The sequence below is a fragment of the Morchella importuna genome (genome assembly GCF_003444635.1).
Source record: "Morchella importuna strain M04M26 chromosome Unknown Morimp01GS005, whole genome shotgun sequence".
NCBI classification, from domain to species: Eukaryota; Fungi; Ascomycota; class Pezizomycetes; order Pezizales; family Morchellaceae; genus Morchella; species Morchella importuna.
In genome coordinates, this window is record NW_025763402.1 from 88439 (window position 1) to 113003 (window position 24565).

General features: G+C 46.8%; 6 protein-coding genes across 6 annotated transcripts; 2 read left to right on the forward strand and 4 right to left on the reverse strand.

Moving 5' to 3' along the window:
* Positions 1 to 317: 317 nt before the first annotated feature.
* Positions 318 to 3102, forward strand: LAJ45_02583 (uncharacterized protein; the record flags this gene model as incomplete). The annotated part of the gene is made up of 8 exons (XM_046112174.1): positions 318 to 704; positions 751 to 800; positions 856 to 1108; positions 1170 to 1337; positions 1397 to 1602; positions 1655 to 1788; positions 1857 to 1934; positions 1997 to 3102. 8 exons carry the CDS (start codon positions 318 to 320, stop codon positions 3100 to 3102), a joined length of 2382 nt encoding a protein of 793 aa, XP_045974300.1.
* Positions 3103 to 4765: 1663 nt separating this feature from the next.
* Positions 4766 to 5613, reverse strand: LAJ45_02584 (uncharacterized protein; the record flags this gene model as incomplete). The annotated part of the gene is made up of 4 exons (XM_046112175.1): positions 4766 to 4853; positions 5098 to 5268; positions 5331 to 5414; positions 5501 to 5613. 4 exons carry the CDS (start codon positions 5611 to 5613, stop codon positions 4766 to 4768), a joined length of 456 nt encoding a protein of 151 aa, XP_045974301.1.
* A 3921-nt stretch (positions 5614 to 9534) lies between these two features.
* Positions 9535 to 10200, forward strand: LAJ45_02585 (uncharacterized protein; the record flags this gene model as incomplete). The annotated part of the gene is made up of 1 exon (XM_046112176.1): positions 9535 to 10200. One exon carries the CDS (start codon positions 9535 to 9537, stop codon positions 10198 to 10200), a length of 666 nt encoding a protein of 221 aa, XP_045974302.1.
* Positions 10201 to 10879: 679 nt separating this feature from the next.
* LAJ45_02586 (uncharacterized protein) lies at positions 10880 to 12050 on the reverse strand (the record flags this gene model as incomplete). The annotated part of the gene is made up of 3 exons (XM_046112177.1): positions 10880 to 11622; positions 11703 to 11862; positions 12027 to 12050. The coding sequence occupies 3 exons, from the start codon at positions 12048 to 12050 to the stop codon at positions 10880 to 10882; spliced, it is 927 nt and encodes a 308-aa protein (XP_045974303.1).
* A 1465-nt stretch (positions 12051 to 13515) lies between these two features.
* Positions 13516 to 14513, reverse strand: LAJ45_02587 (uncharacterized protein; the record flags this gene model as incomplete). The annotated part of the gene is made up of 6 exons (XM_046112178.1): positions 13516 to 13540; positions 13603 to 13749; positions 13811 to 13822; positions 13893 to 13934; positions 14009 to 14013; positions 14427 to 14513. The coding sequence occupies 6 exons, from the start codon at positions 14511 to 14513 to the stop codon at positions 13516 to 13518; spliced, it is 318 nt and encodes a 105-aa protein (XP_045974304.1).
* A 7659-nt stretch (positions 14514 to 22172) lies between these two features.
* On the reverse strand, positions 22173 to 22653 carry LAJ45_02588 (uncharacterized protein; the record flags this gene model as incomplete). Its single annotated transcript, XM_046112179.1, has 2 exons — positions 22173 to 22190; positions 22264 to 22653. The coding sequence occupies 2 exons, from the start codon at positions 22651 to 22653 to the stop codon at positions 22173 to 22175; spliced, it is 408 nt and encodes a 135-aa protein (XP_045974305.1).
* Between the last annotated feature and the right edge of the window lie 1912 nt (positions 22654 to 24565).

Genomic DNA, 24565 nt, shown 5'->3' on the forward strand with positions numbered 1-24565 from the left:
CCTGTGAATAGATACATACCTCATAATCAATTATCAAGCTCGGGAAAGCATTTTCTTTAATAAACATCATGTATTACCGCATTATCTAACCGGGTCATAGATAATCGGACAGCTTGGATTAGTTGACCAAGGCTTACCTCTTATTGGTCGCATGCAGGACCAGCAAAACTACATTTACCCCGCTTCCATTATGCTGCCTTGAGTAAATACATGTATTTATGTATGCCTCGCAGCCTTTCGCTAATCTTTCTGATCAAACACAACACAACGGAAATCAACATCCTTTACAATCTATTTGCGATCTTATCATCGAAGCTATGTCCTTCGGCTTTGGCGTCGGCGATTTCATTGCCGTTTCTCAGCTCGCCTGGAACCTCTATCGTTATTGCTATGTCGTATCAAGGGGTGCTCCTCAGGAGTTCCAGTTGCTTCTTCAGGAGATTACTACACTATCCCAATCGATCAAGCTCCTAGAACTTGAAGCCCAAGATCCAAATTCGACTCTAGTCCGCTCCGGTGAAGACCGTATTCGTATGGTGAAGGAAATGATGAGTCGGGTGGAGGTGACACTCAAGGAGCTTGAGAAACATGCGAAGAAGTATGAGAAGTTGGGGGATTCTTCACGTTCGAAAGTCCGAAAACAACTATGGGCAAAGTTTAAATGGGCTGTTGATGCCTCCGATTTGGATGCCCTACGGAACAAGGTAATTTGATAGGTTTTTCTCTGGTAGCCTTGCTGACTTGATATAGTTGGTCTATCATAACGGTGTTATAAACTTACTTTTAACATCCTGTGGAAAGTAAAGACTCCCGTCAGATGTATTTGGGTATGATAGCTAAGCAATCCTGAAAAAGTTCTTCATTGCAGCGTATCGAGTCCTCAACCCAGAAACTTGAAAGAAGGTTCAGTCGCATTGATGAACTTGTCCAAAAGTTTGAGAGTCAAGGATCCCCAGAAGCTCCGTCAATATCGGCCGTCAATGATAAAGCTTTAAAGAAAACCCTTCTCAGTATGAAGCTGATGGAAAACGCTGAAGTTGGAAAGCGACGGTGGTCAGCTATTGGGGTAGACGAATGGATTCAGGCGGGAAGGTGGTGGCTTCTGAAGGTAAACTAAGAGTTATTTTATCTCGTGGGTTGGTCCGAAGCCTGGACTAACTATGAAACAGTCTCAAAGCGACCTGTCTGCAGGCCTTGCGTCTGACGGGCGCGTCTCTCACCAAGCTTACACAAACCTTGTTAAGGCATCGTGGATTTTGATAGATGTCATTGCAAAGCATCCGCAGTTCAACCTTCTCGATCCAAGCATACAATACGACGCGGAAGTGCTTGCAGAGGTTAGTCGCTATCACGACAACCTAAAGACATGGGAGTCCTTTCTAAAGGATTCAATTAGGCTATTAGAGACCAATTTGAGGATATGGATAGCTCGAAGCTTCAAAAGCCCACATTTGAGGATATTCAACTTTGTGACCTTAGCATTTGGGAGACGCAAGTGAAGGGTATGTCATTACAACCTTCTAAGCGGAACGAGAAATCGAAGCTTCTCGAAAAAACACACCACAGTTGGGAAACTGAAGAGGAACAGGTGTTGTTTCAACGGTAATATCTACACACATTCTAGAATGCAGATCATAACTAATTGTATGCTTAGTTTTGCATACTACCAGGCCAGTAAGGCCTCGGTGTCGACGTCCTCCGTCATTCTCTTCGTAGCTACAAAGATTAGCAAACAAGCAAGTATTATTATAAAAGACCAGAGCTGGACCACTCTGGCAAGATTTGAGGGTAGAGTCCATATTTCTTGATGAATCATCCAGTAGGCTGAGACTTATTTGTTTACTGGGTGTCTTTAGTGGGGGGTGATATCCCGGAACCTTGTGGGAATGTCTTAAGAATCGGAGATCAGGAGATCTTATCTCCTACCCCCGAAGGTATGATGAGAGACTTTTCCCCCAGTCCTTCATAAGTACGGATCATGCTCAATCAGCTATAGATGCGCAATATCTAAGTTTACTATGGGAAGCAATTGGTGAATATTTCCTTCCCTCAACCAAGGCGGATCACGATCACGACACCTTAAAGGCGATTGTGCTGCTTTGCGCAATCAGAAGCGGTCATAATAGGATTACGGCGTCGCTCCTCAAAGACATGCGGCGGATGGACATGGAAACAGATTGTTCTACGGTCACCTCAACGATTGGGTTGAGGGGTGCAGCCATGGAGTTAGCATCGTCCTGTCTTTTGGGTGAGCAGGTTGCACAGATTAACCCAGTACCAAAGAGTCAGCAACCGCTGCTACGCTGGGCTGTTGAAATGGAATATAACGAAATAACGCAATATTTACTAAAGCGGAGGTTAACATCGAATACTGAACAACCAGTCTCCCTCGTGTCGTCAATTTTTGAATGTTGTCGTCAGGGCTCGGTGGAGATGGTCACTGTTCATGTGTCGCGGTATGGACTTATGGCCCCACTTGAGAGATTGGAGGAGGGCATCACAGTACTGCAACTTGCGGCAAGGATTGGGAATATTAAAATAGTCGACCTTCTAATCACTGCTGGGGCTGACATCAACGCATCGCCTGACCGAGGCGATGGACGGACAGCCTTGCAGGCGGCAGCTGGAGGAGGACACGAAGTGATAGTCGACAAGCTGCTCCAGGCTGGGGCTGACATCAACGCAGAGCCTGCCCAACATGATGGACGGACAGCCTTGCAGGCGGCAGCTGAAGGAGGACACGAAGTGACAGTCGACAAGCTGCTCCAGGCTAGGGCTGACATCAACGCAGAGCCTGCCCAAAGCGATGGACGGACAGCCTTGCAGGCGGCAGCTGGAGGAGGACACGAAGTGGTAGTCGACAAGCTGCTCCAGGCTGGGGCTGACACCAACGCAGAGCCTACCGAATGGTATGGACGGACAGCCTTGCAGGCGGCAGCTGGAGGAGGACACGAAGTGATAGTCGACAAGCTGCTCCAGGCTGGGGCTGACATCAACGCAGAGCCTACCGAATGGTCTGGACGGACAGCCTTGCAGGCGGCAGCTGAAGGAGGACACGAGAGGGTGGTTAAGAGGCTACGTAAGGCTGGCGCTAAAGATTGATGTCAATGCGCCGGTGCATATTCCCAAGCTAACTATTTCGGAACTGACGAGGAAGGCAGCATATAAGGAATTTGTTTTTACGTTTGGAGGTGTGTTAGGGGCATCGGGTTTTGGAGGTCAGATAAGAGCGGGCCGAATGTGCCCTAGGTCAAGTGGTCATATATTTCTCACTTTCATTGGGACTAGTCCTGTTTTTTTTCTGTCACATCAGTATTTTTTCAACTTGTCAGCATTTAACAACTCGCGGTGGAAGGGATGTCTAAGTTTTTTTTTTCATAACGACAGGGGTGGAGTCTATTGAAGTCGTCGCAAAGGGGGATATGGTTTCTATCTTGTCAGCTTCGCAATTTCCTTGTTCAGTTTATGGGCTCCAAAGGCCAAAAGCATAAAGAAAGGCAAATGAGCAACATATCTTTTTCTAACATATTTATCTATGCTATCACCACCCACTTATTTGGTTCACCTTATACCGTCTATCAACATAAAGAACCCCGCTCAGAAAAAAGTACTCTCGTTAAAAAAAAACCACCCAAACCGTTGGCACTCTGTGATCGTAGGACAACCCTAGCACACATGAAACCGCTCACCGCGGCCAACCCCCCGTACTTCCCATAACTCCAAAAATATGCCTCTTAAACAAAACCACACCTCTCCCGCCACTTCTCTCAACCCCACACCCCGCAGTCTTTTTAATACAAGCTAAAAATCGAGTGCTACACCATGCATCACTCTCCAGGGTTAGGGTTCGCCACCAGCGCCAAGATCCATGATAGCAGAGCTCGCAACCAACCCACCACATACTCCTCCTACTGCAACCAATTGCAACACCACACACGCAGAGCACTGCGAATTCCATCTCTCTTCACCACCTACTGTACGTCACGAGGTAGGCGGAATACATAGGGTGCGGTATAGGCGTGTATGTATGTATCCGGCACCTGTCACGTACCTTACTGTCGAAACGCATACCATTTCAAGACTTATTCAGTCGGCTTATCCAGGACGTAGGCTCACAATAGCTTTATTAGTACAAAAATCCTTTTCTAAGCCTTATTTAATCCTTAAAACATGCTTAAATAATACTTATTTGAATCTTATTGGATCATAAGGCTATTATGAGCCTACGATCTGGATAAGCCGACTGAATAAGGCTCAAAATTGTATTCGTTTCGACGGTAAGCTACTGGTATGATGGGGCGCCGGGCTACATCCTTTAGGTTGGTGTATGTACGCGTGGTGGCACTGCTTGGTACTGTGTACCGACGCTGTGGAGCTGGCGGGTGAGACTGAGGGGGTGTGGTGGTTGCTGTTGGCTGGCTGTTTACGTGTTGTGGCACTTTGCTAGCTTCCGGGTTTGCGCTGGTGGTGGTGGTTGGGTGTGGGGCTTGGTGGGATAGGAGGTTGTGGGGTGGGGGACCAGTGGGTACAGATGCTGCTTGATAAACTGCTGAGTTGAAACCTTCCCTACACACATACATAGCTACAGACTCATAGATGTGCCTTAACCAGGCCCACTTACTCCCGGGCTATAATACACCACTACTGATTGTTCTTCGTCTATAGATGGTATACATGTAGATCTCTTCACATCAAAGCTTCCTACCGATATATCAACCCCGCCCCCTGTATCTGCCTAGTCCTAGGGTAGGTAGCCACGTACAATTCAATGTCGATCGACAGCCGTCCAAAAGTGGAGCACCGATATTTCCCCGCACTTCCGTCTCTTGCACATCTCAAATGAAAGGCATTGTCTATATGACCATAGACATTGAGACCTGGGGCTGCATGCAATTAATTAACCCCTTCACAATAAATTAAAGGCAGTGTTCCGATTTACACCCCCGAGTGATGATTCATGATTCCATTATTTTCAAGATTAGGCTAGACTTTTTTGGACATGTATTCCAGAGCTCGGCCACGAATAAATAAATAACCCCAACGACAATACACAACATCCCCTGCGCATAAAAAAAACGATTACATAAAAACCCGTACACAGTGGTCATTTCCCCCGCGCCGGGAATAGTGACGGTGGTGACCTCGCCAGCACCGGACACGGTGACGGTCGGGTATCCGCCGGGCATGGTCAGCGTCGTGGTGGTGACGATGCCGTCTTTGATGATGGTCGAGACGACATGGGTTTTTGTGCTTGTGAAGAGTGTGACGCTGGGGTTGTCCGTTTCGTCAGCGGTTGAAGCTGCGTTGGAGGGGGAGGGCGGGAGACTTACGTTTTCTTCTGGACGTCGCCGGGGACGTATTTTGTTGATGTTGTGGTGTATGGGATTAATTTCGTAAAGGTCTCTGTGAATTTTCTGTGTGCCGAATCAGTTTGTTAGCCAATTGACATTGATATCAGGGTGGCCATTGCGGGGAGTAATCAATTCATGAGAAGACATACCTGGTACGGACGTTCCAGACCGTGCGAGTGACCGTGTTAGCGCACCGGTCGTTATCGCAGGCGCAGACAAAGCCTCCAGACAGGAGGAGTGTCGAGAGGAGCGGGAACTTCATTGCGAGACCGATGCCAATCTAACGAGCGACTGCGGTATAGACCTACTACTACCCATCTCACTCACTCGACCAGAGGAGGGATCTGAAGGAGTGGTAGGATCGAGGAGGAGCGGGACTTGAGTGTTTTTTATATCTCCATCTTCCTCCTCCTCCCCATGTTGTTGCATGTTGGAATAAGCACACCACCCCCTAAAGATACCTTGGGGTGTGTATGGATGTCAATTGGTGAATCCACCCCATCGTGATCCGGGCTGCAAAAAGTGCACGATCACGCATGAGTGGTCACTCGGTTGGTGTGGCTTGCTGGGATGGGGGGGCGGTGGAGATTGGTGCGTTGTGTGGCGCAGCTTGGGTGTGCGGAAGGGGTTAAAGTATCCAGGGAACTCGGGCGAGAAAACAGGGAATATAGTATGCATATATATATCCTCTAGTCTCTGGGCATCTGCGGGAGTGAGAGGGGGCAGAGACACAAACAGAAACATTCGTTTGAAGGAGGGTAAACAAAACCTTTGATCTTCTCGTTCGTCCCGTCCCTATTTGCTGTGTAACAATCAAAATCTCTTGTATTAGAGTACATGTATGTAGCGAGAGATAGAAATATTGGTGTTGAAACAGGGCCATCAACTCTACAATTCAACCCACCCACCGAGACCTACATACATGTACTCCACACCCATATGTTACCTAGGTATGTCCTTCGCACGGCTCTCTCAACCGACCCAGTCGCCACTCAGTCACTCACTCGCCAGTATCATCGCCAGCATGGTAATGATATTATCAAACAGCACTACATTAATGAAACACTTCTCAGCAGCATCGCCCAGAGAGAAACTTATCTCCAATGCACAGCATAAATACACGACTTTACCTTCATTTTATCAGTGATAAAGGACCCTTCATCAAACACCACAACCCAAGTCAACACCGCCGCATTCCCACCCCAAAGCGAAATGACAGTACAAACCCTAACCCTCTCTACCAGCCACGAGTGAATCATCATGCATCACTCGTGATGCGGACCGGAAACGGATTGTGCGGCGTTTGGATATGGGAGCTGGTGGGATGGTTTAGTGCGAAAACAAGAAGAAGATACTACAGCATCTGAGACATACCTTTTTGATTCGGTACCTGGGGCGGTCTATGGTGTCTCTGGGAGTAACGAGAACAAAAAGCCGGATGTCTCGAGGGGGGTGTGGTGGGGCGGGCAGGCCATGTATAGCTACCCAGGTCAGTCACGTTTTATGAGAGGCTAGGAAGAATCGGGTTGTGTGATTGAACTGATTAATAATGGGAATAGCAGGAACAGGCTGCTTGTGTGGTGGACAAAAACGTGATCAAGAAAAGCAAACTTGTTCATGCTATGGATAACAGACTCACCAGATATACATCCGGAGTTACAGGAAGATGGGGTACTGCCGGATTTCAAAAATATATATATATTGGTGATTGTTCGAGCCTCAAATACTACGAAAGGGAGAAACACTAAGTGCCTTTAGCACCTCGTGGTTCGGAAAAAGCAGGGGCAGTTGCTACAAGGGTTCATACTCTGGAAAGGTTTTTGTGCTCTTCAGTCTTGATGTTTTGTAGCTAGCTGAGCTGAATATGTGCACTTGTGTAAGACGAACCTCTAACGGACCTGAAGAGAGAGTTCATCAAAGAAGGAGGGTAAACGGCGGAAATGGTTGACAAAGAATACAAGAACTGACATCGTGCTAACGGAAAAGATAAGAATGCTCTGACATGGATGTGACAAACTATAAACGATATGCCAATATCAAGCGGAGGTTCCCCACTCAGATACATATATATCAATAGACACTGAACCATACGTGCTTAACAAAGCGTGTGATTTCCGGCGTCATTTTGATGATTCTAGAGAACAGAATTGATCGTTATTTAAGGACCAAACATGCCAGACTTTGGCAATCGCACTCACATGTCCTCAGTCGCTACAACGACATTTCCACTCGCTCTCTTCATCCATAGACTCTTCATCCAGCGACCCTAGAGGTGACCAATCAGTGGGTGTGCCGGCTCCATCATCTTCAATCCCATCTCCAAAACAAGATCTCTATCCTCATCTCTAACAGCATGAATATTCGCACAGTAATCAACCAGTAGCTACACAAGCTTCAGCCCCCACACAAAGAAGCTATGTTTAAAGCGCATCCACACTTCTCACTCTGTTTATTCGCATCCGCCCCGTTATCCAGGAGTAACTGTGCGAACCTGATCCCCTCAGATCTATTATAGCAAACCCACCGCACCCACAAGCGCACCACCACCGGAAGTAGCTACGCAAGTTTGGCTTGGTAGGTGCTTAACTAGAAAACACGGATTTTCCGGGGCCTGGCCCCGGCCCCCAGACACCTAAATCACCTGTGTATCCTCTCCTATCCACTTCTGGATGATAGTGTTATCCTTCACCCACTCAAATGTTGATTTTATGGGGCTTTCGTATCGCTCCTGGCGATCCTTCGATTTGGGGAAGAGTTGAGGGGTCGCATTTTGTCTATCACCCATGAGGTTAGCTGCTAGAACCAGGCAGGTGTTGGCATGCCGAAGGAATCCCAGCCTTCAAAGCGGGTACACATAGTGAGAGTTTGAATAGTGTTCCTCATGTGTCTTTCAAAGATAGTTAGGGTTGCAGAGCAGGTCTGAATAATTGGGTGCAGGGGTGTGTTTTCGGTGGTGGCCGGAGATCAGGCAAAAAGACTTGGAGACATGAGCAGTCCTCCAGAGGTCCTAAAAGTTGCTTCTCTTGGCAACCGCGCAATCCTCGTTTTACTCATGCGTTAAATTAATGCGCGAGTATGTTTAAGTTCCAGATCCCTTGCTCTGCTCCGGTGAGCTACCTGTGCCTCGTGGTGCCACAGAAAGACCTTTCGTTTTGATGCAGGATTATCGAACCTGTATTTACCTATCTGCATCGCTGGTTCAGACATATATATACGTATTTAATACATGGGATGTCGGCCATAGATAGAGATGTACCTCTAGCCTGTAGCTAGGATCCATTGGGTCTTCGATAAAGCTCTCAAGGTTTGTCTATCGCCTGGCACAAGCCGTTTCTTTCGCTTGTCGTAGTTAATTTGGGCTTATATATATAACATTAATGGCTACCGAGATATCTACATGTACGTAATAACTAAGCTACTTGAATCAAAAATAAGTACTATGGTTCACCATCTCGCATAGTAGGTACCTACATGCAATTTCCCGACTAAGCTCTATATACCACGGATTCCGGTATTGGATATGCATTATCTCTACCACAATCAAGCATCCTGCTAATTAATCCCGCTACAAATTTATAAACCTCTCCGACCTGTGCTTCTATTCCACTATTGCAAGTCTTGGCAGCGAGTGACAGGTGATGACCGGGTGATATTCGATGAATGGTTGATGGTTGCAATTCACTTTGCAATTTGAGAGTCTTGTAATTCCAGTTGTATGTGACGTAAGAATGAGGCTCCCTCGGACCTCCGTGGCTCCTATGGCTACATGTGCAGCGACTTGTATATCTGTCGGGAGCCCCACGGGTCTACTTCCTTGGTAACTACATGTACATGTAGTAAACGTTATACCGCGACGTCGACCGCTGCGTGTACATGCACATATGTACGTACATCATGTATTCAGGCCAGGTAACCGTTTACGAAAATACGTGTGTACATCTCCATCTCTCATACCTACGACAACAATCTATAAGCTGAGTCTTCTCTGCACACTCATGTCGATGATCCTCACCACCCTCTGCAGCTAGGCCGATAAATATACATAGACGCATCGTCATATGACCCAGCGTATGTATATCTAGCCAGAATTATACATCTTCTCCAATCCCGTACGTACCGTTCTTATTGATACAAGACTCTAATCCAAGTCTACCCCTCACCTAGCTAGGCCTCCAGCATCAAAATGAACCAACCCGTATATGTCCCATGCTTCACTCATCTCATGCTTCTTAAAGTCGAAGGATATCGCCGTGCTATCGCTATCCGCAACACCCTCACTTCAATACGAGAGCTCCGCAAACTCAGACGCCATGTATTGTCGCTGATCCACCCGCCTATGCTCCCCATCAAATTCGCCCGCATCGATCTCAGTAGCACCGTTCTCGCCTCACCGGTCTTTGACCCCCACGACATCGTGCACCTCACGGTATTAGAGCATTACGCCATGCTGCTCATCAAGTTTGCCAAGATAGACCTTACGATGTTCAGAGCTTCTTCCCCCCCATATTACACGGCGATGTGGCGCCAGAAACTGGATATGTGGGCAGAGTGGACGGGCATTGAGCGCTGGTTTGGATTTTCCGGTTCGGTCGACATAGGTGACAACGGGTGGTATGACGTGGTTTTGGCTCGGCTATGGGCACGGGTCCACGAAAGAACAAAGCGTTTAACGAAAGGTCGAGAGCCGGGAGAGGTCAAGGGGAAGCAGCTGATGAATGGATTGAAGAAGTTATGGAAGCTGCGCCACAAGATATCGCACGGTAGCACATATACGGCTAAAATTCCGCTGGGCGACGAGTGGGCGAATGAGAATACAGATGTGAAATGGCCTGGAGTAGATTATGCCTGAGAGAAAAGTGGAAGCGTGCGTGAGGTTTGATCGGTAGGCAGGATGCCGGAGTGAGAGAAAATAACTTCGGCACCGTCTAGTAGTCAATCCTACAGACCGATACACGTTGATGGTTGCTAGTTTTTCAAAAGTTCATTACATCAATTGTAGCTACATACAGTACCAAATAAGGATAGTTGAACCTATCTAGCAGAATAAAATTGCATTAAGCTCATCTAAGCAGTTGAACTATACCTCTATACGCATATTGCGCTATCAAAGACAGTATCGTGTATAATTTGATTGTTATTTCGGCTTGTCAGCCTAGACTCTAGCCATTGCATGAATGTTAGTTTTCAAATTCCGAATGTAATGTCTGTTGGATCCGGTTATGCCGAGTTGTAGTCGTATTTTATAACTCGCAAAATGCGCTCGGATCTTGCTACGCATCTCTATTCAAGACTTCCTCTGATTAATCTTGAGAGAGAATTCCAATGCAGTATACAAAAATGCATACGTACAGGCTTCGGTTAATCCAATCCTATACACCACAACCAGACTCCAAATTCTCTTATTGATAGATTGAAGCTCCCAATGAATACATGCAAATCTCGAGTATTATTTACAGCAGCAATCCAATCTAAACAGACTGGGAAGTAATTGAAATTGATAGAACATGTACAAGAAAAGCAATCCTCCTTCATTTGCCCTTTGCGTATTTCCTTTTATGCATGAGAGTTCTTTGCTTAATACTCTCTCTTTCCTCCATTTTCTGTGCCTTTGATTTTGTGCTAAACCAGTAGCTAAACTTTTCTCGAAACGCGTCTCGGAAAAGCTCCACTGAGTCTGAAAGCTCCTCATTCAACCTTTTCAACTCTTTCTCAGCCAACTCCTTCTTGCGCTTGTGGAGCTCCCTTCTTCTCTCCTGCTCCTCGTCGAATTCAGCAATCGTTTTTCTAAAGGATTTACACGTTCGTGCAAGATTATTCACGTTGCGGCGGCGCATATCATTCGCCTCGGAGGGTATATCGGTCACTTCAGTCTTGGAGAAAGGTGATTCGTAGCCGGGCCTCACGATTAGCTCCGCATGCCTGCGGATTTCGACCCTCGTCTTGCAAGCCTCATCTTCAAGCCTCTTCAAGTCTTCCGCAGGTCTGGTTCCGGTTTGCTGGGCCTCTTTGACCAATCTCCTCAAGTCGTCGTTAAGCTCGACTCGGCGGAACTCATGACAAAAGAGGTCGTATTGTTCATCAAAGGCGTCAACGAAGGCTTTGACTAGCGAGTAGACCTCCTTGACGGCCTCCTTTTGGATGTGTTTGTTGGCTGTTTTCAGCCCGTACCGGGGGAGATCGAAAGACTCGAGTGACTGCCGATCCGATAGTGCAGAGTTTAGCTTGTCCACGGCGGCTGGCGATTCAACGCGGAGAATCCGGGAAAGACGTACTAAAAGCAAAAAGGGTTAGTTAGCGTACATGTCTTTGTGCCTCCACAGCGTATATCTCCGGCCATTTTGATCAATCTACAGACGTGGAACCCCGGCCAGTTATAGAGCATGTACCAGACGAGATCCTTGTGAAGGGGATTCATCGAGCCATAGTTGTCGATTCGTTTTCCCAGTATCTCTTTGAACTCGACAAAGGCTTCGACATACTCTTGCCATTTATCATCAAACTTAAAGGGCGCCTTTTCGGTGATCTCAATAAGCACATCTTATATTCTTTCATGCAGGTCCGCGATGCTGATGCCACGGTGAAGGTTCGTGATGGGCCAATGCTCATCCTTCTCATTATCTTGGTCAGCGTGGTACAGATGCGCAGAGAGAGCGTGCATACATCAGAGGGACATACCGGCGTTGTGAATTCATTGTCCATTGGTTAAGGTCGTTTGAAATGAATTTGGTGACATCAGAAGACGAGGTCTAATCTCCCGTATTAAATAGAAGTACATCCCTTCGTGTATTTTCAAGACTAGGAGTTAGTAGGCAACTTTTACTCGGTAGTAAACCTAACCCTCACTCTGTGCTATGAAGTAACCGTCTGTGACACCTCCTATAACTTTTTCGGTGTCTCCACAGGCTGTAAGTAGTTAGATTTCATAACTCTGTTGTTGCTAGGACGAAGTAATAGATCGTGTTTGCCACGCCCAGTTTTCAAATTTCGAGCTCAAACCCCGAGTTCTTGGTACTATAAGTGGGGAAGACCCACCTATACTTTGGTGAACGCGTGCAGTGTTCTTTCCCCCATTAAGATCTCTAGCGTACGATATAAAACTCAAGAGTCGAACATACATAGAGTTCAGTACAGAACAGGTGGGTCTTCCCCACTGCCAAGAACTCAGAATCTGAGCTCGAAATTTGAAAACTGAGCGCGGCCAACACCACCCAATGTTGTGTGTATGACAACCGTTCATAAGTGACTCTGTCATTTAGAGCTCGAGATAAATGAACGTATATTTATTATTTCTAACGCCATTGCTGCTACTTTTACTGCTCCATCACTCCTGCTGCTGCCTATTAGTAATTTCTATACCAACCAGCGGGCTGGATATGAACTACCTTGATACTGGTGATGGTGATGGTAACCCCAAGCAAGCACTGATGAAACTAAGGAAGCGAGAACATTTGAGAATGGGGAACGGAGGAGAACAGTTGGGGAACGGAGAGGAACATATGGGGCGCCGGTCTAATGTGATCCACTTGTAAAAATGAGAGTGAAGGGGGTAATGGTGATGACATTGGTGACTATTATTGTGGAGGTATTTGTAGTGTTGAAGTGTTGGTGCCGGAGCAGAAGAAGACCACTCGTGGTAGTATTCTTGTAGCAGGCGGGAGTCATTTAGGTAAATATTCACTTAGGTAAATAATCATTCAGTTGAACAGTGGTCACTTTAGAAAGTCTTTTAGTAGTCATGGTCAATTAGTGTTAAACGACGAGGTGATTTTGCTAAATCTAAATATAACGACGAAGTCATTCAAAGTTGCCCTCTAGCCGGCCCCGGCTCCCGAATACCAGCTCCCTCTAGACTTTCCGCAACATTCCCAATCACTCCTAAAGACTCTAGTTCTATTTGAAGGTTTTTATGGGGCTTGGACTTTTCCTTTAGGCCTTTATCAAAACGTTTAAATTGAGAGATTAGCTCGATCCTTCAAACGTTGAAGCTCGGTTTCTAATTGTACTTAAGAGTACGGGATGAGGGTGTACTTCTTTGCAAGATCTTCAGGCACCATAAAATTTGCCTCTCTTATCGACTCCACAATCGTCATTTGGGAGTCGGCGGTGTGCTTCAATAAAATAGTCTCTTCGTCATACGAAGTTCAGACGCATAAATCGTGTGCGGTTAGTTGAGTCCCTTTTGGGATAAACTATCCACCAGAAATTAATTATCGCTAATTGCATCGAAATAATGACTGTTCGGATTACTCACGCGCCACTCTCACTGGTGCCAGTTGGTTCTTGATTACCGAATCTCCAAGGGGAGACCTCGGAGCGAGAGGGGGAAAGAGAAAAATTGAGGCGAGTGATGCCCCGTAGTCGAAGCCTATATGAACTTGACGTTCGATGTTTGGATGGACTATCCACTGAAAGTTAGTATCGTTTATTGCATCGAAATAAGGACTGCTCGGATTACTCACGCGCCACTCTCACTGGTGCCTGTTGGTTTTTGATGACCTTATTTGTGATGGATTAATTGGTCATTAGATCTCTAATGGAGACCTAGGAGCGAAAGAGAGGAAGGGGAATCCAGTAGCTAGAAGGCTGCATAAAGTTAATGAATGAATGAACGTGATATCAACGAGTTAGTCCACTAGTTAATCAATCAGCGAACTAACCTGGTCTGTACTTCAATATTTGGCAGTGCGCAATCCAAAAGATAAAGGAGATGTGTGTAATTGGATGATCGATGTTTGAAAGGATTGGGGGAAGTTTGCGAGTGCTACTGTACATGCAACTTATGGAGACTAGCGAGTTATCGGTTTTCGAGATCTTTCTATTCGAGGCTTTGATCGGATGCAGGGATATAGGATATTTACCGCCAAAACTCGAAAAATTGGCTATCTCCGGCCAGGGATTATCACTCGAGTGATTGGTTGAATGGCATCGATCTGCATCAGAAGTTTCCCATACAAGTAATTTTGACCTCTAGAAGCTAGCCAATTTTTTCGAGTTATGGCGGTATTAGGTGTTGGTTAGGTCATGAGACAAATTGTATATATGATTAAATTAAAGGAGTACTTGTAAGTATCCTACCTGTATATCCACATTACTCCCTGAAGACATATCAACTCTCAGAACTACACTGTACTTTAAGTAGACGTAGACTGCTATTACAAACATTGAGATTCCTCGGGCTAATTACAATACCAAAAAAGGGTACGGATTCGCCATTGCTACAGTACTGATTTTACCCCGTTTTTTCGTACTGTACATATACTTTCACTCCGTCTTTCGGACTGATCACTTATGTAAGTCCATGTACATGTATACATATACCGAATCTTCAAGTATGTAGGTTTTAATAAGCATGCTTACTGGCCACGCGCGGTAAGCATTTGATGTCGTATCAGCTACGATATATAAGCAGGGCTGTGAGTATTTTTCTACTACACGTACATGTACAGTCGCATGCAACAAGTTCCCGCTGTTTTTTGATGGTGAGTCAAACCTTAATAACTCCACCACGAACTCTGCAAAAGCTTCAGGGTTTGACAAGTGGCAAGCTGTTGTTATTCTCCATAAAATAGGCTGAAATACTGTACAGATAAAGATAGAAACTGTCCAGTTAGGAGGAGAATTGGCCTACTGGATCACCAGATTTCAACACCATAGAAAATTCATGGGAAATGCTCAAGAGTGAACTAAAACGGCGATGAAGCTATAGATAGAGAATACCTCATCGTGATGATGAACCTTTTATCGCTGCACAAGAGGAGTGGGAGGCATTGTCTCAATCAAAGCTAAATAAATTACCATTAAGGGTTGATGCATGTCTCAAAGCCAATGGAGGGCACATGGAATGGTAGTCTCAAAATAGTTTTCTTCATATTCTATTTAACTCTACTATGTATTCTCTATTAAATATCTTCACTTGTGGTTAGTAACGAGTATTGAGGTTGGGTGTTGCATCGTGAATGGCGAGAACTTGATGCATCCGACTGTATAGTTGTAGGCCAGTCGTGACGGTCAGGCTGTAACGGGTGTCTATGGGCGTAGGGACTATAGTGCCAAGGAATACAACCGAGGCGAGGACGTAACAATAGGTATTCGAGACTATGGACTATGAGGCGGCTCTGCCTGGTATGACCAACCAGTTGAACCCTATGACGAGACGTGGAACAAGAATTGTCTTCGTGGAGTAAATACAAGATAGATAGATATTTTATTACTCGACTAGAAGCACAGGGCTTATCGCGAGGGTCAAAAAGACCTACAGGAACAACCAAACGACATAAAAAGGAAAAGACAAAGGAAAGCGAAAAAGTCGCAACTAACTGGAGCTACGATACAAAATGGTGCGAACACGAAGGAACGCGAGACAGAAAGGGTACAGGTGAGCAGAATCGAACCGACAAAGTAAGAAACCTTCCTGTGGTAGAAAATCCAAACACTTCTCCCAATTACAACCTTGTCCAAACCTGGCGTCGCGAAGCGACTTACTCCATTTAGCGTATTCCAGAACCAACTCAAGTGTCACCTATCCTAGGAGGTTAATCTGGGGCTGTGGTAGCGTCATCGTGACCTTCTTGACTGGCAGGCCGGCCGACAGAAGAACGAGGTGCGAAAGCAAAAGGGGTGTGTTAAGGTAGGGTAGCCTGGGAATCTGCTTGTCGGGCAGCAGGCTGTTGGGGATGGTAAGCGTAAGCCGCAACCTGTTGGTGGTCTTTGCAGTGGTGACCTTCGAACTCGATTTCCGTAGTATATGGGGTGGTCGCAATCGTGGGTGCCGACCGTGTCTTGATGGGGTGGCCTCGGTTGTAGTACCGGGCCGATAAGGTTGGGTGAGCGGGGAAGCCGACTCGGTTAAATGGGTTGCCTGGCTAGGGCCGTAAAGCGGGGTAAGGCCCAACGAAGGGACCTCGCGTAAGTTAAGGAACGAATGTTTCGCGACCGTAAGGTCGCTAGCACCGTGGGTTATCGTAGGCTTTGGCAATGAGTCTGCGCTGACCTCCAGACTATTGACAGAGTGCCAATACGACGTAGAAAGGGGAAGCCTTGAAGGGCTGGTCGTTTGGGTGTCGCGATCGGGGGCGCCGACGGGTTTGAGGAGGGGTAAGAAGAAGGACGCGTCCTAGTAAAAGGCTTGAACTCCGCAGATAGGGGGGGCGTCTCGTTCAGGGCCTGAAGCAATTCGAGAATCAGGATGTCGAAACGGGAGGGGGTCCCGTACCCTCGCGCGGTCGGGCGCGAGTAAATACAAGATAGATAGATAGATTTTATATTGCTTTGAAGTACATGACTTATCGCACACCGGATCCTCCGCCGTCAGACATAAGAAAGAACAAAAGGAAGGAGAAGCGAAAAAGAAAAAAAAAAAAGGAAAAAAAAAATAGATACGCCGAGACATAGGGAGAGGTACAGGAACAGAAAAGAAAGAAAGCGAGAGAGAGAGGTCCGTCCGTCATTCCTCCAGATCTTCTTCGTCTATTTCGTACCAGTCGAGTAGGTTGGTTTTTGCTGCGAATTGTAGAACCAGGTCTACGTTGAGGTTGGTGAATAGCCAATTTTCCCATGTGTACGGTCCTGGGATTCTGTCCATGAGTGGTCTTCATAATTGTGTCCATCGTGTGCAATCGATCATGGTGTGTTTGGAGGATTGTTCCGAGCCACATTGACAGGGTTCGGGTTCCGTGAATGCTGCATGTCTGTCTATCCTGGTGACTTGACATCGGATGCGGTGTATGAGTTTTGCTTTGGATCGGGAGAGTTTTGCTCGCATGGGGTGGATTTTTAGCGTTCCTGATTCGTGGTAGTTGGTGCATGGAATGGAGTTCCACTCTTCCAGCATGCGTTTGGTAAGGGTATCATTCTGGATCCATCGCTCTCTGCGATTGCCTGGTTCCTGAAAGGGTAGCATAAGTGATGCGATTCGGTGTAGGCCTGTTCCTTTGGTATTTTTTAGTCTGGTGGGGAGGAGTTGTATGGGTTCTTCGTTGAGTGGGTGGTCGGCAGGGTGACAGGGGATTCGCGTCCCATATTTCCGTGATTTATGGTTGAGGAGGTGTTCGAGTGGGGGGAGTGCTGCCTCTTTCAGCAGTCTTTCGGTTTTTGTCCAGCGGGGTAGGCCTGTTATTATCCTTGCGGCTTCATTATAGAGTGGGGATAGTGATCGGAGGATGTGGTCAGCTCCTGTCCACCATGCCTCTGATCCCCATAGGATAATGGGGAGGAAGCCTTGGACGGTTAGGTGGTGGATAGATTTTACTGTTGATCCGGGGAGGTAGGCGATGTTTCTGATTCTGCTTAAGGCTTTAAGGCCTTTGGCAATGGTTTCTTCGATGTGTGGCCGGAAGGAGAGGTTTGAGTCCAGCCAGACTCCAACGTATTTGAGTCTATCTTTGGGTTGGATTTCTTCTTTTACGATTGTGACCGAATTTCTGGGAGTTGGGGTGCTCGACGTTGTGGGTTTGAAGAAGACCAGGTCGGATTTTTGTGGTTCGTATTTGATGTTGAGAGGTGCCGCTTTCTTGACTCTTTCAGCCATCCTTTCGTTAAGTCTTTTGGTGATGTAGAGGGGGGACTTTGCAAGTTGTACGAGTGCATCGTCATCGATATAGGTGGTGTTGGTTTCCTTGTGCGAGTTGGTGGGATCTGTTATTACTCCAGCATATATCATGAATAGTACTGGGGATAGGGGGGACCCTTGGGGCAGCCCCGAAGTGTACGGTTGTGGTGGTTCCAGTTCATGATTGAACTGGAATTGGAGTGTTCGGTTGGTGTTGAATTCCTTGCACCAGTTGGTTAGGTATGATGGGAATTTCTGTTGGGTCATGATCTCGGCGAGTAGGAGGTGGTCGACGCAGTTAAAGGCTCCTTGTATGTCATTTGTAAGGAGGGCTGGTCTGTCTGGGGTGGTCCCTGTAGTCCGTTTGATTAGGAGGTTCTGTTGGATAGGCGTGAGGGTCCGTATTAGGGCATCGATCGCTGAGATTGTTGGTCTTCCTCCAAACTGATCTTTACTGAGGGTCTCCAAGATGGATCCGGCGGTGCATAGTCTTGTTGCCACTATCTTCTCCAGTACTTTGCTGAAGCATTGTAACAGGGAGATGGGTCGGTAGGCTTTGGCCGATGAATAGCCGGATTTTCCTGGTTTCGGGATTGGTATGCATTTTGCCTCTTTCCATCGATCCGGTTGGACTCCATACTGGAGCATGGCTGAGAACATGTCCTGGAAGAGTTGGGTGTTTGCCTTGATTGTTGCTTGTATGAAAGGATATGGTATGTTATCAGGGCCAGTGGCAGAGTGTGTTGGGCATGATTTGATTGCGAATGTGATTTCTTCTGTTGTTACTTCCTGAAAATCGTCACTAAGGTCAAAAGATGGGGGTCTGATTTGTAGTGGGGGGTTGTTGGGGGACGTCCAATTTGTGGGGAAGAGTTGGGCTCTTAGAGCTTGGCACTTCCCCACAAACGTTTCTTCACCTTGTATAGTTGGGATTGTGGTGTCTCTTCTTTTCCCCGTGTTGATTAATTTCCAGATGGCGCTTCCTTTGGCCTCCGTGAGTTCTTTTTCCCTTTGTTCCGCCTTGGCTTTCCGGATTGCTGCAGTCCATTTCCTGCTGGTTTTCCTGAAGGATTCCCTGTCTTCGTTTTTTTGGGTATTTCTGGCCTTCCTTTCCAGTGTGTTGAGGGTTGATTTGAGTTCCTTTAGCTCTGGGGTCCACCATTTCTTGGACTTGGGGTGTCCTTGGCTCCATGGGATGACTTGATCTATTAGGTTATCTATATGTTCGAGTATGAAGTCGACCGATTGTTTTGTGTGGTTCTGGCATTCCCATGCTTCGGGGGGAAAGTGAAGGCCTGAGATGTTTTCTTCCAGTTTTTCCCAGTTCGTTCGGTGCCACAGTCTTCTGGGGATGTGAGGGGGCTTCTCTATTCGTAGTTGCAGGATGGTCTTCCCATGGTCGGAGCCTGCTCCATGTCGGTCGATGTTCCAGCGGATGTCGTGGTCCAGTACTGGTCCTTTGACTAGTGTCAGATCGATGATGGTCGGTCTATTATTGTTTCTGGGGAAGTGTGTGAATTCGCTTGGTTCGTTAAGTAGAGACAGTCTTTGCAGGTCGATCCATCTTTTTAGTTTCCTGGATCCGGGCTTGTCTGTTCTGATATTGTTGGTATAGTCGTGAGATCTATGTCCATACCAGAGTTGGTGGTGGCTGTTGAAGTCTCCCATTACAAGGCAGTTTTGGATTGTGGTTATCTGTCGGGAGATTTCTGCAAAGGGTCCGCTTTTTCCTGGTGAGTATATGTTGAGGATCTGTGTTTTCTGGTTTTGGATTTCCACCGTGACGGAGAGGATAAAATTATTGTGGGTGTAGTGGTGCTTTGGTTTCAGGTTGACGTGTTTCCTGATGTATGTGGCGGCTTTAGTGCCTATGTTGCTGGCTGTAAATAGGTAGAAAAGAGGGGATTCCGGTGGGTGGCCGTCCTTGTTATTCCATGGTTCTTGTAACAAAAGAAAGAGTATGTTGTGGTCCTGTTCTGCTTCCTCCACTACTGACTTCGTTGTAAGCTCATTTTTCGCGCAGTTCAGTTGCTGTGCGATAGCCGTGGTCCTTTTGGTGTGGCTCATTGGGTGTTATCCATGGCGGCATCTTCTTGTGGGGGATCTTGGGCCGGGATGACAATGGGTATTGGTAGCGGGCTTGGGTTTGTGTCTGGTCCCAGTTTGTTTGTAATGCTGATTTTAGTGCGTTCTGGGCAGTTGGCGTCTGTTGCTTTGTGAGGGGCCTTGCAGTGGTAGCATCGGATGGGTGTATGGATGCATCTGGTGCCTCCTGAGCATTCGGAGCATGGGTGTTCCTTTGTTTGGTGGTTTTCTGCGCAGTGTCCACATCTCCCGGTTTGGTGGGAGCATCTTTCATGTCGGTGGCCATATTCTAAGCATTTAGAGCATTGGGTTTCTGGGTTGGCTGGGAAGTAGTTGTCGATTTTGCATTGTCGGTCGAATAGGGTGAGGTATCTTAGTCCGAGGTTATCCTTTGTGTATTGTCCTGGGAGTGCGATTATCATTGATGAGTGTGTTTTCCCTATCCTGGCTTTGGGTCTGCTGAGCCATCTGGGGATTTGTGCCATTTCGAATGTGCTCCCGTAATTGCTTCTGACTTCTGAGGCCATTACCTGTCCTGCTTCATAGCCATCTCCGATTGTTGTGGGAATTCCGTGTATGATAAATTTAGACCATCTGGAATTAACTCTGATGTCGACGAAGGGGACTTTGAGTTCTTTCAGGGCTGCTTCGATTTCTTGTTTATATTCGAAGACTTTCGAGGCGGGTGTGGCGAATTTGGTTTCTAGAACTATGTTGTTTTTTGAAGTTTTCCTGGCGGCGATGAATTGGCAGTCCAGGTTTTCGATTTTGGAGTTGATTCTTGTCCTGATGTCAGAGGGGGTAACTGGTGATTCCTTGTTCGTTTCGATGACAATTTCTCTGTTGATTTTGGTGACTTCCGGTTTGAACAGGGGATCTGCTTTAGGCTTGGGTTTCCTCTTGTTCGTGACGGTGGTGTATTCGGGGTTGGCGTTTGCTGCTGCGATGGATGCATAGGATTTTGGTGCTGGTGGGGTTGGAATCTCTTTGCCTTTCCCTTTTAATTGTTGGGCATGGTTCGGGTTGTTGGCGTGGTTCATGTTGTTGGTGGGTGTGGTGATAGGAGCGATGGTGGCAGCGGCGACGGAGGCAATTGCGGATCCTCTTCCTTCATTGATTGCTTGATTGCTGGGCCTGTTGACGGAGAGGTTGGTGAGCTGTTGTTGGAGACGGTGTAGTTTTTCGGAAGTTTTGTCTTGGTTCTTTGTCATTTCAAACATTTGTTTGGCCAGGACGTCGACGGTGTGTTTAAGGGTTTCGTTTTGGGTGGATAGGACTTCAATGGTAGCTTTTAAATCCTTGTTGATCTGTTCGGTTGTTTGGTTGAGGGGTTCAAGTGCTACAGTGAGGGCATTTCTAATTACCCAGGAAACGTAATTTAGGTCCATTCTAGCGTGGGTTTCTTGGGGAACGATGTTGGGGTGGATATAGTCGTACTTTGGTGCATATGGCTCATTGTATTGGGTGTGTTCAGCGAATATGGAGAAAGGTTCATTACCGAGCTGGGTTTGTTCGATGGTGGTGGACTGTGTTTGTTGGGTTGATTGGGTGTCAGGGAAGCGAGGGGGTGCCGGTGTTCCTGGTGGGGGGGCTCCTGCGAACCAGGAGCTCAAAGAGACTTGTTGGGACATTACTGATGTTCCAGTTCGGGTTGGGTTGGGGAAAACTTCTGATAGAGTTCTCTTTCTGCCCGCGGTGTTTGGTGGGTTGGGTGGGTTTGGTAAGGCCAGATTGTTGTTTTCCGCTACGGTCGCGAAGCTTAGGCGGGGTTGAGGGGTGGGGAGTTCACAACTCAGGGACTAGGGCGTGAATAACTTCACATACGAACAGATGTGCGATAAGATACCAATAGATTACGGAGTCTATTGACATACAGGATCGTGTTCGAGTAAAAGTTTTATCGAGAATGCAGGCCAAAAGTTATTGTTGTTCGAAAGTTTTGGTGTTGCGCGGGGTAAATACAAAGGTTCCGTGAAGAGAAAAGGAAAGGAAGGAAAACATGAAAAGGCACGAGACAACGCTCCCTTATATATCCAACTCCTAGTCCGTTGATGACTAATAACTTGCGTAATGGAAACCGAAAGAACATAACAGAAACCCCATTACAAATCTTAGTTCAACTGCACAATACCTCCTCCACACGATCCATTCTATCGCATTTAGCCAAGATACAGTATTGCCGTTACAGATTAGTTGGGAGTTGGGGTCTTGGATTTTTGCGTTTATTTTAGCTCTGATGTCCGACGGGGTAACTGGAAGTTCCTTGTTTGTTTCGATTACGATTTTCCGGTTGAGTCTGATGATTTCAGGTTTGAAGAGAGGGTCTACTTTGGGCTTGGTTTTCCTCTTATTTGTGACTGTCGTGAATTCGGGGTTGTTGTTTCCTGCTGCGATGGATGCGTAGGATCTCGGTGCAGCTGGGGTCGGTGTTTCTTTTGCTTTCCCTCTTGGTTGTTGAGCGTGGTTGGGGTTGCTGGCGGGAGTGGTGGGGGCGGCGGTGGTAGTGGCGGCGGCGATGGCGGCGGCGATGGCGGCGGCTGCGATTACGGCAGCTCTTCCTTCGGCAGCTACTTGATTGTTGGGCCTGTTGGTGGAGAGGTTAGTGAGCTGATGTTGGAGGCGGTGGAGTTTTTCGGATGTTTTGTCTTGGTTCTTTGTCATTTCAAACATTTGTTTGGCCAGGATGTCGACGGTGTGTTTGAGGGAGTTATTTTGGGTGGATAGAACTTCAATAGTGGCTTTCAGGTCCCTGTTGATTTGTTCGGTTGTTTGGTTGAGGGGTTCGAGTGCTACGGTGAGGGCGTTTCTAACTACCTGTAACGGCAATATTATATTCTGGCTAGAGTGATGGATTGGATCGTGAAGAGGAAGTATTGCGTAGTTGAACTATGATTTGTAATGGGGTTTCTGTTATGTTCTTTCGGTTTCCGTTACTCGGAGCATTAGTCATCAATGGACTTGGGGTTGGATATATAAGGGGGCGTTGCCTCGTGTCTTTTCATGTTTCCTTTCCTTTCCTTTTCTCTTCACGGAACCTTTGTATTTACTCCACGAATACTACGTTTGTCCTACGTCTTCTCACAGGGTTCGACTGGTTTGTTATACCAGGTAGAACCATCCCATAGTCCATAGCCAAGAATACCTATTGCTACGTCTTCGCCTCGGTTGTATTCCTTGTCACTATAGTCCCTACGCCCATAGACCCCCGTTACACTACCCAAGAGATGTAGTTCAGGTCCATTCTGGCGTGGTGTAACGGGGGTCTATGGGCGTAGGGACTATAGTGCCAAGGAATACAACCGAGGCGAGGACGTAGCTATAGGTATTCCTGGCTATGGACCATGGGTTGGTTCTACCTGGTATGACAACCAGTTGAACCCTATGATGAGACGTAGAACAAACATGGTATTCGTGGAGTAAATACAAAGGTTGCGTGAAGAGAAGAGGAAAGGAAGGAAAACATGAAAAAGCACGAGACAACACCCCTTTATATATCCAGCCCCTAATCCGTTGATGACTCATACCCCACGTAACGGAAACCAAAAGAACATAACAGAAACCCCATTACAAATCCTAGTTCAACTGCGCAATACCTTCTCTTCACGATCCAATCGATCATCCTAGCCAACAGGTAATATTGCCGTTACACAAGCATGGGGTCGCAACGCCGTGCGCGCCCCCGAACCATTACGGGTACCAGCACAACAACCATAATTGATCCTTTGGAGAGCTGAATTTTTGTATAGTTGTTAAATAGTAGATAAATAGAAATAATTTGACATTTAATATCTTGTGTACCAACCCCTTGCCTTTATAACCGCGTCAATTCTCCTAGGTATACTTTCAACCAGCCTGCCAAATAACTCATCAGGTAACAGTTCCCAACAATGAATAAGAGCTTCCTCCATGAGGGGCTTAATTACTTGAGGTGATATAGTATCATATACTAAATGGGGGTAGTGCTGATGGTAGAGTCTCCTGAGGTGTACCCAAACATGCTCAATGGGGTTTAAATCAGGTAAATAGGCAGGCCAGTCCTCAAAAACTTCAACCCCATGCTGCTCCAACCAGTGAGTTGTAAGGCTGGCGGTATGTACCCTAGCATTATCATGCATGAAGATTAGTCTGATACCCTTCTCCTGTAACTCTGCCAAAAAATCCAGGAGACAGAACTCAAGAGTCCTGACATATGCCTCTGCATATGTCCTCCCCCTTCTCCCACCATAACCCCATTACAGGTCCCCTTCAATTCCCTGGCAAATCATGCCCACATCATTTTAGATACCCCTCCTGACTTCCTAGCACCTTTAACACACTCAGGAAGCCATTTTTCCTTTGCAGTTCTGAATGCCCAAGAGACATATGGATTTGCAAATTTCTCAACACTGCACTCATCACCCCACACCACTCTCCTCCATCTTCTTATATCCCAATCTCTATGTCTAATACACTACCGCAGTATCCTTTTTGCATCATATGGGGTCAATTTTGGTCTCTCAGCCATAATGTGCTTATGGACCCCAAATGTATCTAGCCTACTCCTGATTGTTCTGGCTGAGAGTTTGACTGCGAATTCCTGACG